We start from the raw sequence: 16,398 nt of genomic DNA on the forward strand, positions 1-16,398 counted from the left end.
GGCAACTCGGCATCATCGGGGTAATCCTATTCCGAAAAAAAAAATCGCGTGTAGGCTGTGTTTCATCGGAATTTTACGCAGGTATATCTCTCTATCTCAGAGATAAGCTATTCCTCCCACTTCTTTTCCAAGAAAACACGACAAAAAATGAGAGGCACCTGCTGCTGTGGTCAAAAATAGAAATTCCCATAATCCTTGCCGTCGTTAATTGCTAAGTGGAAAGAGATGAGTCTAAAGTTTATTCTTCAGTTTTTTAAATAATTTCATTTAGTGGACTTTAAAACTTAATGAAGAAGTCTACAGTAAATTCATATAATTTCATGGCGTGACGACCTGACCATGCCCATCCAGCAGATTGAAGAGGAAGGCTCAATCGGATGTAATGTAATGACCAATATTACTCATGTGAGGTTTTCTGGCCGGGGAATCCCCCCGTTCAGGGGGGAGCCAAGTCCAGGGAACGTCAGTAAATTCCACGAAAACACCTAGAAAGACAAGTTCATCATCTACCGATATCATTGTTTTCCGGGAGGATCGTTTACCTTTTTGAGCAACCTGTAGTCCATTCGTACCGATTCAAACGACTCGCAGAGCCGTGACGGATGCAACCGCAACAAAGGAAACAGTAAATGATTTTAAGAAATAAATGTACGTGGATGATTATTTGGGATCAGCGCCTACTGCAGCCACCGGACTCAAAGAAGCCATCATCGTAAAATCGTTTTGACCTCGGCTGACCTTCACCTGCAAGGATTGAGATCCAACTCCAAGGCATTTATTGAAGAAATCCATAAGAATATGAAGCCCGAAAATTCATCGACTCCCTCTCTTATATCGGAAGAAGGAATCGTTAATTCAAATTCCATAATTTCGCTTAATATGGGCAGAAACTGTGGGCTTTGTAAAAAATTATGCCGGAAGGAATATAATAAATAAAAATTAACTAATACTTTTGATATTTATATCAATATACATAGAGCATAGAAATTTATATAACATTATTTTGTCAATTTTTTTAGAATTTTTCCAAATATTGCAATACCAGGAACCGGATAAAAAATATTCATTTTGAGATAGCAGTCGGGAAATAGGAAAACATATTAAAGATGTTTTTCTATATATATATGTATAATATTTGCCTTATTTTCCAATATCTGTAAATCAATTAACGCATAAAATGTAACGGAATTATCTGGAATGATTTAAAATTTGTATTTATAAATTTCATTTAACAAAGCTGCAACATTCATCTCAAAACACATATAAAATAAAAATGTTATAATACCATAGGATAGTGAATCGGCTAAAAATAAATGTTAATGGTTCCAATCCAATCCTTGCACAAATGATCACAAATGATCTTGCTTTTAATAAGGGTATGCGAGACTAAAAACACTAAGGTCAACAGAAGGAATTTTATTTGAAGTACAATCAAGGTATATTAAATTAAATCAATTACACAAACATCCTCCCTCCTAGCAGCCTCCCTTTCTAACACTTAAGAAAAAAGTTTCAATTCGAAGTTCAATAGTTCAGTTATATTCCATATTCAACAAGAAACCAGAAACAAAAGAATCAAAGAAACAAGAACAAGAAATCAATAAACATAATAAACTGCTGCCAAACTTCAAAATTTTGACTGCTTCCACTACATGTCCACACTTTTTTTTAGTGGAATGAGGGAAGCTCCTTTTTGGCCAGTGCCTATCATTCCGTAAAAATTTTTTACGGCAAAAAAGTTTACACAGAAATAAATTGTGAAAACTTAGTTAAACCGGTTTTTCTTCACCTCATCATTTTTTAGTTGAAGCTGGGTAGCACCTCTTCTGTTTTCTCTTCGCCTGACAACAATCCTTCGACGTTCAGATATTGCCCAGGATGTGGGGAATGACACAGAAGGCCCTGGTGAAGAGGGTCAGCAAAGCTTCGTTTGCCAAAATCCCTTCGTCGACTTCGTCGTCACCTAGTGATTTTTTTGCGACAATAATATTGTGGAGACAAAGCGACGGGGGGAGGAAGGGAGAAAAAACAGACAGATCTAAAACCAAAAATAGCCTGTCCAATACCACACCTGGTGAATACAATTACTATTGTTGATACAAACACTTCAAAGCGTACGTAAACAATCTTAGCCTCGCATTTCAAAATTAAACTGTTTCTCAGGCAGTATTTTAGTTGAACTCGTGAAAAGCCACCTCATCAAATATTTAACCCGATTCTAATTAGCCGTACACGTTGGTAACGCTAAATCCACTATAAATTGAACTTTTGAATTGCAACAATACCCAACAACAAAAACCTTGAGAGCGTTGCGATGATTTCACTTTAACCAAGATTCCTAGCCAAAATTCATCAATTGTATTTCAGAATTTAATGTACACAAAATATTACTTTGATCCTTTACCATCTTCTGTTGTTCAACAATTGCATTCATATTCCGATGGATCATAAACCAAATAAAAGTCTTAATGGTAAATGTGACAAAGAATGTCACGTTTGGGAAATCAACGTTAATTCAGCCTCAAAACACCAAATCCTGTCTATCACCAACAATTCAGCTTTGTATTAGCATTAAGGTGTTAAAATGAAGTGTGTAGGATGTTCAATTCTATTGTAATGAAAGACCAGAGAATGCACTACGAATAACTTTCTTCTTCAGTGGAGTTGCAAGCACTCCTCCTACACAAGTACAAATATAAATTTCACTCGCTTTTATCGTCAAAAACGAATATGTAATCCTTATAGAATCAGAAGTACGGTCAGCATTGTTCTAGACACTCATCAGGATAGCCGTTGACGTTGGATGGGTGGTTTGTAACGAGCAGGTAAGAATCGACTGTAGAAAAAAAAGGTTCAAAAGAAGAATCAGCAAGATATCGATTAGAGAATCTTATTTGCTCGGCGGACCGATTGTTGAAATACGTGCATATTAACCTGTAGTTTAAGGTGAAACCAAGAAACCATAATCAGAGAACGGAAGAGTTACTTTAGAATTTATGAATAGTTTGAGATTAGGCAGCACGTCAGTATTTTTCTAAATAGAACGAATTCCGTTTTCGCAACAGTCCATAACATTATGAGCTCCCATAAGATTGACTATCCCTCTTAACATCATTTGGAGATTGGGCTGTTTATGATCTTTGAGCTCTGTGGCAACTGTCAGATCGTCAGTTGAGAGAACGAGAACGTACGCCTCACGACCTGGGTGGTTAGAAAAACTCATAAGAATGAAAAAGAATCTTCATTGTAGACAGACCAAGATAATGTTGTGTCAAAAGATCACCTCTTCATGTGACAGGATTACACGACGCTTTTCAAAAAAATAAGCCACGATTCGTACCAAACAATATAGGAGCAGTTTTTGTTGATTATAAGGAGGCGAGTATGCCCAGGTGTCAGGCTGTGTCAAACGTTGACTATAAGTCTAATAATACCAAAGCAGTGTTTCCGCATTACTTCCATGGTTCCCTTGATGTCGGTATGACAGGCACGGTAGAATAACTGTTTCTTTGATTTTTACGAGGTAGGAAACTAGTCCATAAGTGGGACAAAGCTCAACAAAATTCAAATTTTAGTAAAAAAACAAAAAAATGAGACGAATAATCATTTTCAAATTGTTTTTTCACCAAACCATTAAAATAAAAAAAGATTCTAATAGCTCACAACAAAAATGTAAACAAATCATTTAAGTCAAATATGTTAACAGCACAATGAAAAAGGAGAAATATTATTTTACAAATGTAAATTGATCGAAATGACTGTAAACGGATTTTTGTGAGGGGGAATTTCAGCTATTGGTATGGTTATAGTAGAAAGTGACGAAGAATATGTGAGCGTTTTTTTGGTTTTGAGGAGGTTGAACATTGGGGTGGGTCTATTGGTCTATGTATTCGTTGTATGTAAATTTTGATTGGAAATATTAGGCCGGGATAATGTAAAATTTGTGATTTGGACTATGTATAGCCTAATCGCTTTGGAAGCTCCTTAACTAGTAACCTAATAAAGGTATTTTCGATTTGTTTCCTCGACATTTCTGTCAGGAATATGAACATTGGAGTGCAATTTTTTTTTAGTTTTGTAAATTTTGTTGGCGATTGATTGACTCATTGTCCAATTTTCCATATCTCTGTTATTGAGTTCTCTTCCTTTGCTGTTTGGTGGACAGGGCCGATTCCTAGTCCCCGCTAGCTACCCGAGTAGCATTTTTGGGTTGAACCAATCTTAATACCGCTTCATCAATTTGTTAAAGTTCAGTAAAATAGTAACACATATTTTAGTTAAACTTATTCCTTTCATATCTTCAGGGCATCTCGTTCTTTCAGTATAGAGACAGTTATATTCAACATGACAATGATGTAAAATTATGTCATATACTTATACCTAGAGCACTTGTTACTTACACCAAAGATATTACGAGAAGAAGCTATCCACTGACAGATAAGAAAAGAGAAGACAGTTGAGAGGCTAAACAGTAACCTCCCTTGGGTGTTAATACAGCCTCTTGTAAAGGGGTGAAAACTGTAGCTAATTGTCTTACGCATGGTATGAGATTGATCCGCAACAAAATTGAATGCTGATACCACTCATCCGACAATTCACGGGTCTGTATTGTACCCAATGTTTGTTTTTTATCGCTGGTGTATGTTGGCTGGATATTCTTTTCCAACTTTCGTGGTCAATATTGGGTCATTTTATAACCAACATCAATGTGATTCATGATCAATGACATGATGATGTGACATGACAATGTGTACAACATCAATAATCCACCAACGTCAATGGACAGTTCCAACAATTAGCCAAAGTTACAGTGGGCCAGAACAAGCGTTTGGCCAGGCAACCATTTAATATTTCGGACAAACAATAATATTTCAAAAACAAACAATATTAGTACTATGCCATTAATTAACGATGGATGATAACGATATGATGGTAAATAACGTTAGACTTTATTCGTGTAGCAATATTGCTGCTAAATTCTAATAAATATGTTAGATTTTTACTGGTGCTGACTCGTAGCCTACTTCTAACATTCATGATTGGTGTAATTCTGGTCTTATTAAACTAGTACACTAATGCACAACCATTGAGGCATACTAATATTGGTGTACCAATATTATGATTTACGACAGTCGAACAGAACAAAGAAGACAAGGCAAATGTGCAGTTAAAAGCAGTTTATTGGTATTCATCGATACAAATTAATTACAATAAACTACTAAACCAGGTCTTCTTCAGCAAGAACCCTAGCTATTGCTGCTTTCCTTCTTAGGTTTTTGCTGCTTGAAACCTTCGCCTCGTCAGCGGCATTTACGACAACCACCATTTCTTTAAAAAATGGTTTCTTTAGTGAAAGCATCACTTTTGGCCCCAGATCACGATCAAACGATATTTAAACAATAAAATAGATATTTAAAAACAGAAAAAATATGAAATATATAACATAATAAGAACTCATTTAACAAGCAATCCACCACTCAACCGCACCAAATCCATGGACCCCACTTTTTTTCCGATTCCGCTATAGGACCTAAAAATCTGAAATAATTCAGGCATATATAGTTTTCTACTTCGGATTCATCTGTTTTTGCAGACATTAAATATTCCCTGGCGTTCAGGAGATATTTGATGTTAAAGTTTAGGTTTTTTCAAATTTTAACAATTTTGGGGGGTCTTTGGTATCGCTTTTTGGGAAAATGCTAACCTTAAAAAAAACAAATTCTTCCAAAAGTTTGCTAGGCCATCCCTCAATACCAATCCAAAAGGAATTTACATTCCGGATTAGATTGGTCGAGTTATTCCCAATCTAGTAAAGTGTAATTTTGACCAGTTTCCCACCCAGCCTAGTCGTCATTTTTTATTACTCTCTCTCGCGTTCCTGGCGGATGACAGCCGAAACATACGAGTTCTCTGCACCTCGGGCTTCATATTGCTGGCCACTAGACTATATGAAAGGGCCTACAGTATGTCTCCCGTTCTAAAGTGAAGGCCAGGAAAGCGTAACTTCGGCTGTTATCCGCCAGGAACGCGAGAGAGAGTAATAAAAAATGGCGACTAGCGCGTCGATCTGGCTCTGATACTGACGTGATCCTTTTTTCTCAGTTTTGTTGGCGATGGGAAACGTGCTTCAGGTTTTGAAAAAAAACCTCGGCCGTATTATTTTAAAAAATATTATGGAAATGATAAACCATAAAGAACCTAGGAATAAAAATATATTAATGAAAATAACACAATGAATCAATTGTTTCAACATTCGTTTGTTTGTAATCTTATTTCATGGAGATTCTTCCAAAATTAAAAATTTTTCGACGGACAGTGTATAAATATTTTTTGGCCCAAACGTTTCTCATCATTCAAACACATTATGACAACAACACACAACAAAACACACAATTTCCCGGAAGGAAACGAAGCAAGAGATTAAGACAATGTCAATAGTGATAAAGAGTATTGAAAAGTACTGGTGTGGGATGAAATAATTTTTATATGCTGGAGACTTGTTAGAAAGTAGTGTGGTTCTAAACGTTTTTAAAAAGGATTGAAAATGATAAAATTGAACATTGCGCAAGGGCACTGAGCCATGTCAGGATTTTCTCTTAAGAGCAGGTACCCTATGTACATGTTAACTAACTTTTTTTCTAGAAGAGGTACACTGCAAAAACTATGGCTTTTCTTCAGGAGAAAGCTTAAAAGCCCAAATAAGAAATTCTTTCGTTCGCTTTTCAATTATCCTTAATGTGCAGTGATTCCACTTTTTATATGTTGAAAAGAGATAACCCATTAAAATCAAAATTTTTAAAAATCTATCAGTATCGTTTTAATTATTGGATTCGACAAAACTTATTTTTATGATTTTGGGAGGGGCCATGTCTACGTGAACAACGGGATTGGCCACGCCATCAGCATCTATGGAACAAATTTGTATTAAGAAACATTTCATTACTTGAAAATAGAAATTTTTACCTAATACGATGACGTTTTCAAAGTCGGTGACTAACTGCTCTGCTGGCTCCCCGTCTCTTCCGTATACAGCAACCACAGTGGCAGGGTTAAGTGTGCTCAGCAATTCAATTCCTCTACTAACATCTTCTGCTTTGTTTTCTTCATTGTTGTTCATTGTCTCTGTCATTTTCTTCTTCTTTTCCTTCCTCTCCTTATTATTCTTGATTGGTTAACAAAGTTTACAACAGCAATTGAATACGGTGGTCCAGCAAGAACAAACGCCAAGTGGCCAGTGGGGACTGAAATCGGTGGGCAAACAGAAGCAGGAGCCATAGACCCAGCGAGAACTGAAGTTCGAGGGCCAACAAGAACTGAGGTCGAAAGACCAGCTGTAGCTGAAGGCGGTGTACAAGCAATCACATAGGCTGAGTGACCAGTTCAGAATGTAGTTCGATAGCCAATAGCAGCTGATGAGGGTCCTTTGTATAAATTAGGTCTTCTTGCCCACCACTCACTGAAGGTCCCTCCCAATGTGTGAGGGTGGCTAGAAAGGCTAGGTGCCGGGCCGAGACCCAACAGCGACCATTCTGAGCTGCAGCTATGACCTGCCTGGTCATCTACGTGGTTGAACAACACCTTGTTCCGATTTGGATCATCACTAGACCTCGGCCAAACCGGCTCGTTGTACTTGGGAACCTCGTGGTATAAGACTTTTTGGGTAATAGCATAGCCACGGTGGCTGATTCCATAAGTGGAACAGGTCGTCGTCTCTTTAAGAAGAAAGTACGGTTACCCTTGGTCTAGCTCCATAATGACCGTCGTCTGTGTCTTGATATTGGGTCGGCGCTTAAGGAGGTCTTGGTTATGGGTGCGGTGGTGAAAGGCCTGGACGTAGGCTTGGGCTGTCAGAGTACCCATGCAATCCTTGAAGCGTTTGTGAACGGACGGATGATCTACTTGAAATTGACTCACCCACTCTACTGAGCAGATGCTCCTCGATGATATTGAGCCAAAATTCGTCGTCGTCTCAAACGTAGTAATCTAGATGGCACTCGTTCCATCGTTGGGGCAGATTGTGATATAACAATCGTTGCGGTGATTGCATTCCTGAAAGGTGACGATAAGATCTTCTCTCCTATTCGTTATTGATGTCTGACTGCCATGATCGGCCATAAAAATCTTGAGCGACTTTTATTAAATTTGCGAATCTCCGTTTCGCATTGTCTCGAAGCACCTTAAGTGTTCTTAGGTCTTCTGTTTGCAACTCTTCTTCTTCTTCAATGGCGTTGAAGTCAATTTTTATGGGTGAACGCAGATGAATTTGATTAATTTCGTAGGCGTGGCTTGATTGGTGAGCACGGCCGCTAATCATCCTAGCGGCCCGCTAAGATGATTAAGAACATTGACGTGCGAGATAGAGCGAGACTATCGATACGAGTCCGAACTACACGAGAAAGCTATACACACAGTGACGGACCACACGAGGTAGGAAACCGTTGAAGATAAATGAGTTTTAATCTAGTTGATTTAATGAATCCACGATAGTATACAAGGCAACACAAACGAGCACAAAATGGCAATTGCACGGTACTTACAGTTACTAATAACCATTTGCTTGGGTCCTGACACGTGGGACTTCGGTGAAACAGTAGTTATCACTAGGATAGGCTTACAGATTTATTTACTGGTCGGTGCACCATTATTTTCCCTTTGAAACATCATGAAGAGACATTTCTTCCGATATAACTTTCAGTTTTTTATCTTGTCCTTGTCTATTTTTTCACACACTCAAAAGTTTCAGTCACATAGTACCATCACATATAGAATCAAGTACACTTCAGACACACAATCAGAAATGGAGATGCAAACAAAGAATTACAATAGAGAGTGAGTCAGCTAGTCTCTGCGAGAGTGTAGCCATGTAACTGCTTTTTTGTCCAAAAGGCAATTTCAACAAGAGAGAAAGGGGGAAGGGGCTACCAAGAGTTCAATTGACATCTATGAAAGGAAAACAGAATATGCTTTAGGAATTATCTAATCCTTTGCTGTATAGGCGGAAACAAAAAAGGTTAAAGGTCGGATTACTTAAGAAATTTTGCAATGAAATGAGTTAAATACAAAATGCACACGAGTGCGTCCATTTCGATACTGGAAACATTCCCATGTTTACAATGAATTTTACTTCCCAAACCAATTGACATTGCCAACTGCTAGCTTTTTAAAAAATGAACTTTGCCCTGTCCTGTTCATATCCATGCTTATAAATAATATCAAGATTTTGAAAACGCAAGGGAAATTTCTTCTCCCGGCTATTAAGATTTTTTCCTATACACAGCCGGTGCCAGGGGGTTTTGAAAATCGACCGCTAGACGGCGCGCAAAATGAATTGGGATGATGGCGAAAATCATTCGAAAATGGCGTAAAATTTTCCAGATTTTCAATCCCTTATATCTCTGCTAATAAAGCTTAGATAATAAAAGGGCGAGATGTCTGTGCACAAACATCTCCATGGAGAGAGGCAAAATCATTGATTCTGAAATATGTTTTTTTTAACGGTCTGGTTCGCCCAAAAACTAATGTAAACAATTCTACAATTTCTTGTGGGCTCCCTTAGTTTTTCATAAAAAATTTAAAAATATAACAGCCGAATCGTGGTTTTTTTTATTCGTTTTTTCGCAAAATTCCGAATAAAATGGTTTATTTGGAGCGATGCCTAGTCATCGATTCCCAACAAATTATAACCCTCCAAACCATCGCATAAAATTCTGGTGTTAAGATTAATAAACAGACATATGTTCATTGGCAATGCTGTAAATTTCGTCTGCGATAACCTCTTGTTGATTTTTTGCATATGGTTGGGCAAAGAGCTCACGGATCTTGACTAAGAATACCATTTTGTCATTTTCAAATCTTCTTTATAATAACCCAAAATATGATGCATTACTAACGTAACGCATACTAACTCTACTAACTACTCTACTAACTACTCTACACTCTACTAACTAAGAAACAAATAACAAAAAAGTATGCAAAATATAATTATTGTTTAGTGAATTGTGATTGCAAGAATGAAGTAGTTTGCTAAAGGGGAACAGATCAAATTTTGAAAATTGTACATTTGAATTGTGTTTTGCTTCCAGAAGTTTCTTCCTTTATTTTAAAAGATAAGAAATTGAAGAGAAGTTTAATTAGGTAGTAAGACATTTTGAGTCTGTGAAGAAAGTTCACCTACAATTGGCCTTCAAGGCTGAATGCTGTATTATGGTATTGGTTGTGAGCTAGTTTTCTCGTCATCTTTAGGTGATTTTCTCTTCTGATTGTTCAATGCTAAGGGATCAGGATTATCAGCAGACTCAACATCACTGCTGTCCTTCACTGTTCTTTTTCTTCGAGAGTTGGGCTGGTTTCTCTTTTGAGGAGGTTTTCTTTTCTCTTTGTCTTTCTTCGACAGATGGTCTGGGCATCCTGAAAGAAATAAATAGATGTAAGAATAAGTCTTTATAAATTGTTAATATAAACATAACATACCAGGCCATAAAAGAGGCACAGGCCCAGGTCTTAATTTATTGCTTACTCTTTTCAGTGCAGTGACATCACGTGGGACTCCATTACACAATCCAGAGAATGTGTTTTTTATAGCCTCTGGAAGAAAATGCAGCTCACATACATAAGAGCTGTTCCTTAACACAAATTATTTCCTCAGTATTTTCTTTTACCACTTCTTAAACTAGTCAGGGTCTTTGGAGGCTTCAAACAGTGCTGTTTGTGGTCCAACTTTCTGGCTTTCACCTTTCTTTAGAGGATATCCAGTTCTGAAGCCAGGTGCCCAACACGTCCTACCCATTTCTAAGAAATATTCAAAAAGAAAAACTATACAACTTCATATGTATAAAACAGTAATTTATACATAAAAACAGCTAGATTATTCAGATGTCACATTCAAGTGCGTAGGAATAGGAAGAAAAACTTCCCCTCTACCTTATTGCGCTGCCAACTGGAGGGGGCTTCCACTCCCCGGACAGCTATGGGCTACAGCGGGAGATAGGACTGCTTTCTCCTCTATACTCCTCCCTCATCTCGTCATCACGATCTACTGCGTTATTTATCTGTGTAGTATCTATGGTTAACTAGCCACAAACCAGTCAGGTGCCAAAAGAAGCAAAGTGTTTTTCAGTAATAAAGGCCAAAGCAAAACAAAACAAAAAACTCATCCGTTCAACACAACCATAACGCGGGCTAAATGGGGTAAATTCCACCTCCCCTCCCATAATGTTCGTTAGCCCCCTCAAGGGTCGCCGCTGGAAAATTCGTTCTCACTAGTCTGGTTTTGTATGACTAATGTATTCCATAAAACGTTTTCTCGCTAAATGTTCCGTCCCTACCAACCTGTAACTCTTCAAACACACACTCTTGGCATTACGAAAAATTCAAGCAACATAAAGTACAAACTGAGCCGCACAGTCGACGTAATCAGTCACCCTACACCACTCCCTCTGCAGAGTGTGGCTCCCAAGCGTACCGACATTGGGCGTCTTAGTGGTCGTCCTGTGGAGCGTGCCTATCATTGAATTTGGTCTATACAAAAATAACCGGAAAAGTCCAAAATCGTGCAAGTATTACCTGATTTTTTTTTCTTTTCCTTGGGTGGTCGCCAATCCTTAGACGTTGCACCGCAATACTCCTAGCCGTCTTCATTTGTTTTTTTTTTCGGGTTTAAACCTGTTGCAGGCACTTTGCCAACGGCATCCCCGTGCACCTCCGTGGCCACCGCCGCCACGTCTACCACCGCCTCCACGGGTCCGGGCGTCATATCTACTCCCGCAATTATAATCGGAGGCAAATCGGACACTACATCAACTGGCGTGTTCTTGGCCTTGGCGATTGCCACGTCCTCGATCGGAGAAATTTCTGTCCTGGTGCTCACAACCCGGCTGGTACTAGTAATCACCTTCAAAGTCTTGTTTTCTCCAATCGGCAAAGTGTCATACTGGGTTGGTGGTGCAGGAAGTGTCGCCGGGAGAGTCAATACAGTCGGCGCACACGCAGCCCTGTTTGTAGCAACCTGCGCGACCGCAGACGTCGACGGAACGTATTCCTCGCGGCAATCGGTTTCAGGCACAGTCTCCGCTTCTGAATCCACGTAAGGCACATTCTCCGCCCAGCGATGCCATTCAGCCCCGTTGGTACGAGTCTGCGCGACCGCAGACGTCGCCGGCTCGAGTTCCTCTCGAAAGTCTGTCGCGGGCACAGTCTCTGCATCCGAATCCGTGTAAGACACATTCGCCGCCTCACACTGCCAATCAACCACTTTTCGGACGCTCGACTCTGCTGTCTCATGTAACACGACCTCCAAAACACGGCTGCGTTATCGTTCCTGTAAACTCGTCATCGAGGGCGTCTTCAGTATTTCTAAACAACCGTCTTCTAAACAACCGTCTAAAAATTATGTTACCTAAGCGTAGCTGTTCGATTTCCTTCAGCAGGTCCCTCATCTTAAGGCCATAGTCGACTTGGGTTAGTGATTCCACACTTAGTTGTCCAACGGCGACGGTTAGTTCACGCTAAAGAATGCGTTGTAACACGCAAAACAATGATTATAACACAAAGTTGCATAGGCGACACGACTACAAGGAACACAACGCCAGAACCACTTATTTCTCACCGTAATAATTTTAAATGCGTAATAGATGACAAACGCACCGCAATCCAGCGATCCTGAACTTTGCCTAGGCACATTTGCATAGTCGACCAGAACGTTGGCGTCCCGGCAGTGGTCCTCTGCGCCACTAGTTTTGCGCATCGCCCGCTGTACGTAGTCCATCACAGTAGCAATTATGTGTCTCCGTGGCTCCATTACCGATGTAGCAGAGTCGAAAACAAGGAGTCTCACCCTACCGCAAAGTACAAGCGTTACCATGGAATCAAACACCACACACCCAATCACCTCAAACATAAACAAAAGTTCTCGATCAATAGACGACAAACAATCGTTAGTCTTGTCCTACTTACCCGCTCACAGTGACACTGTGAATGACAAAGAGTATCCAATGGTCATCATCAGGCATTAGCACGTTAGTAAAATCCAACAGACCCAGCCCCTGATCCGTACCGGCCGTCATGTCGAGGTTGGGAGGAACGACCGCCACGTTGCCGGTAGACTGCAACGCTCTGAATAAAAAATGAAAAATGAGAATCCATTGCAATACGAGTTGGTGTAGCAATGCGCCATTTGGATGATACATTTTAAACTTTCTATAGAGAAACGAAGAGAAGATAAATGATAAAATACGAGGATCCTTCTTCGGCATACCTGCTTCAATTTCATAGTTTCTTCGGTCCAATCAATATCTTCTTCCTCGTCTTACAATTGCTATTGGGTTTCCGATATCTCCAAACAATAAACAAAAATACACAAAATACAGAAAAAATACAGAAATCAATTGTGAAAACTTACTTTATCCTGTTCTTCATCTTCTTTTATTTTAATTGTAGCTGGGTAACACGTATTCAATTTTCCCTGCACCTGCCAAAAATCCTTGGACGTTCAGATATTGAGAGGGATAAGGCGAATGACACAGGTGGTTAAGAGGGTGGAAAGCTTCGGCATTATTTTCCAAAATCCCGTCAACTTCGTCGTCCGTCAGTGGATTCTCGGCGATCACAATCTTAAGAAACAAAGCAAGGGGGAAGAGAAGAAACAGACGGGTCTAAAATGAAATAAACAAAACAAAAACTATGAGCACAAGAAAGACAATGCATAACACTCAATAGGTAGACTTACCAGAGTTATGTTATAAATTGATAAGAACTTTCTTTATCCTGTTTTTATTTTTTTAGTTGATGCTGGGTAACACATATGCTATTTTCCCTGCGCCTGCAAAAAATCCTTCGACTTTCAGATATTGCCCGGGATGCGGTGAATGACACTGGTGGTGAAGAGGGTGGAGTCAGCAAAGATTCGTAAATATTTGCCAAAATCCCGTCAACTTCGTTGTCACTCAATGATTTTCGGCAACAACAATCTTGAGGAGACAAAGCGATGGAGGGAGGGAAGAAACAGACAGGTCTAACATGAAAAAAAAGAACACAAGAAAGACAATACATAACAAATGAAAATGAATGACAAAGTGTAGCAGCAATAAACATGTAAGCTTCAATGCGCGCAATTACTTTCTTATAACTCACATGAATGATATCCTTATAATATAGGATAATTGAATATTTCTTAAATTTTTAGAAATAATATAGATTTACCCCGTCCGTATACAGTGAACGAAATCTCACATTTGTTGAACTAATTTTTGGAAAAGGTAATTTTTCTTTTGGGTGTTTCATGACACCAAATCTGAGGAAACAATCGAGGAATCACCACAAGTATGACGATTTAGGAGTGTAAGCCGCCGTCCACATCAAAAATTTTTCGTATCTTTTTCTGGTAGTTATGGAATTGACTTCCAGTTAAAAAATTTCATAAGGATTATTAAAATTAAAATGTTAATTTGAATTAGATATTTGATTTATTATTGAAATTTGAAACAAAGTCTAGAGAATTAAATCTTAGTTACACAACCTAAGATATCAAAATAAATCATTAGAATTAGTTTGAGGAACGTTTCGCTATAATTTGGCATTTTGAGACTAAACTTTCCGAGGACGAAGAGTTTTAGGAATTAAGACGGCTTCGTTACTTTTAACTGTGGTACGCGAAATATTTCCCCTGATGCTATTTTTCTGTCTCCAACTTTCTTTTTAGCGATTGTCGTTTTTCCTGATCTTGTTCGTGCTTTTTTTTCTTGCAAGGCAATTTTGTATAGATTTTAAGCTTAACGTGCTTTTCTTATCATCTGGCGATCAATACCGACCTTATTTTGCCTTCATAATATAGCCGTAGACTAATCTGCCAAAAAAAATTGAAAAAAAATTGAAAAAACTTATCAATCGCAAAAAAAGGAAATAATTGTAACCTTTGATTCACAATGCTTTCTTTCTCCATATTTTCTTTTAGCATGTTTCATTTACTGAGATTTATATTTCTACGGGAGCGTTCCCCGTGGGAGAAAGTAAGTGCATGCTGAAGTAATCTGTAGAGCTCCTGCTAAAGTACTTTGCTAAAGGGGGAGATATCAAATTTTGAAAATTCAATCGAAAATTCGGTAATGGAATGAACTTTCCAGAAGTTTTGAAAGATAAGATATTGAAGAGGAATTTAATTAGGTAGTAGGCCATTTCCAGTCTGTGAAGAAAGTTCGCCTCCAACTGGCTTTCCAGTCTTAATGGTGTATGCTGGTATATAACCACGTGGATCCTTCTTTGGCCTGTCTGCCTCAATTTCTCTTTCAAGTTTCTTCGGTTAAATCAATATCTTCTTCCTTGTCTTAAAACTGCTATTGAGTTTCAGATACCTCATTGTCATCAACAATATTCTGGGGACGAGCATCTACCAACAAACTTGAACCTCTAATTCTTCCTCTATCTCTTCTTATTGCTTGCCCTTTTTAACTACTTTACAGACAGAGCCTTTCCGTCTTTTGTTCCATGTTGAGAAAATTACATTATGAACAATGACATTGCTGACTGCTGATGATCAATGGGTATTTGTGGTGTAAATAATTATGTTACTTGATGTAAGAATAGCAATAGTTTGCATCTCCTTTTGATCTGAATATAATCTAAAAAACATTTTTAGGTGATGAAATAATATTATTATTTCAATAAAGTGTCCACCAATATTTCAATATTGTCAGACATATTTTTTTAATGAAATAACAAAGAAACGTTCAAAGAGAAGTAGAAGGTAGATAATGAGTATTACTATTTCTAGACTTCAACTAGAACGAACAAAAATGACCCGATTTTAGTAAAAATATACACCAAATATGTCAAAAGATGTTAATAATAATTAATGGGCAGAAAATGTGGGCTCTGCGCTCTTTTTTATAATTTCTTTGTATGGAATATCAACAGTAGAAAATGAACTAATCATTTTGATATATATCAATGGATAGAGCAATGAAAGCTCTATACCATAGTTTGACAATATTTTTGACAAGCTCCTTTTAGGCTAGTGCCTCATACCGAAAAAATATTTCTATGGCAGCCCGGGTATTGCAAAAGAAACAAAAAAAATTAATTAAAAAAATGATAAAGATATAAATTGTGAATTTTACCTTATCATTTTTTTCTTCATCTTCTCAAATTTTAGTTAAAGCTGAGTAACACCTATTCTATTTTCCCTGCGCCTTCTAACAATCCTTTGACGTTCAGATATTGACTAAGATGGGATGAATGAAACAAGGGGTGAGAAGGGTGGATTGAGCCAAGCTTCATCAATATTTGCCAAAATTCCGTCAACCTTATCGTCAATCCGTGCTGGATCAGCAAAAACATTCTTCAGGAGACAAAGCGATGGGGAATGGGGAAGAACAGACAGGTAATACATGACATAAAACAAACAAT

At 38.3% G+C, this 16,398-nt stretch overlaps 1 protein-coding gene and 1 long non-coding RNA gene across 2 annotated transcripts; both read right to left on the reverse strand.

Moving 5' to 3' along the window:
- Positions 1-9,594: 9,594 nt before the first annotated feature.
- LOC124329489 lies at positions 9,595-10,776 on the reverse strand. Its single transcript, XR_006916800.1, has 3 exons — positions 10,471-10,776; positions 10,175-10,407; positions 9,595-10,092 (listed from the first exon to the last, which is right to left on the reverse strand). It is a non-coding gene; the product is annotated as an uncharacterized LOC124329489 (long non-coding RNA).
- Positions 10,777-11,567: 791 nt separating this feature from the next.
- Positions 11,568-12,875, reverse strand: LOC124328864. Its single transcript, XM_046787686.1, has 3 exons — positions 12,605-12,875; positions 12,395-12,503; positions 11,568-12,316 (listed from the first exon to the last, which is right to left on the reverse strand). The coding sequence occupies exons 1-3, from the start codon at positions 12,857-12,859 to the stop codon at positions 12,276-12,278; spliced, it is 405 nt and encodes a 134-aa protein (XP_046643642.1). The 5' UTR covers positions 12,860-12,875; the 3' UTR covers positions 11,568-12,275.
- Between the last annotated feature and the right edge of the window lie 3,523 nt (positions 12,876-16,398).

The sequence above is a fragment of the Daphnia pulicaria genome, chromosome 1, assembly GCF_021234035.1.
Source record: "Daphnia pulicaria isolate SC F1-1A chromosome 1, SC_F0-13Bv2, whole genome shotgun sequence".
Classification (NCBI taxonomy): Eukaryota; Metazoa; Arthropoda; class Branchiopoda; order Diplostraca; family Daphniidae; genus Daphnia; species Daphnia pulicaria.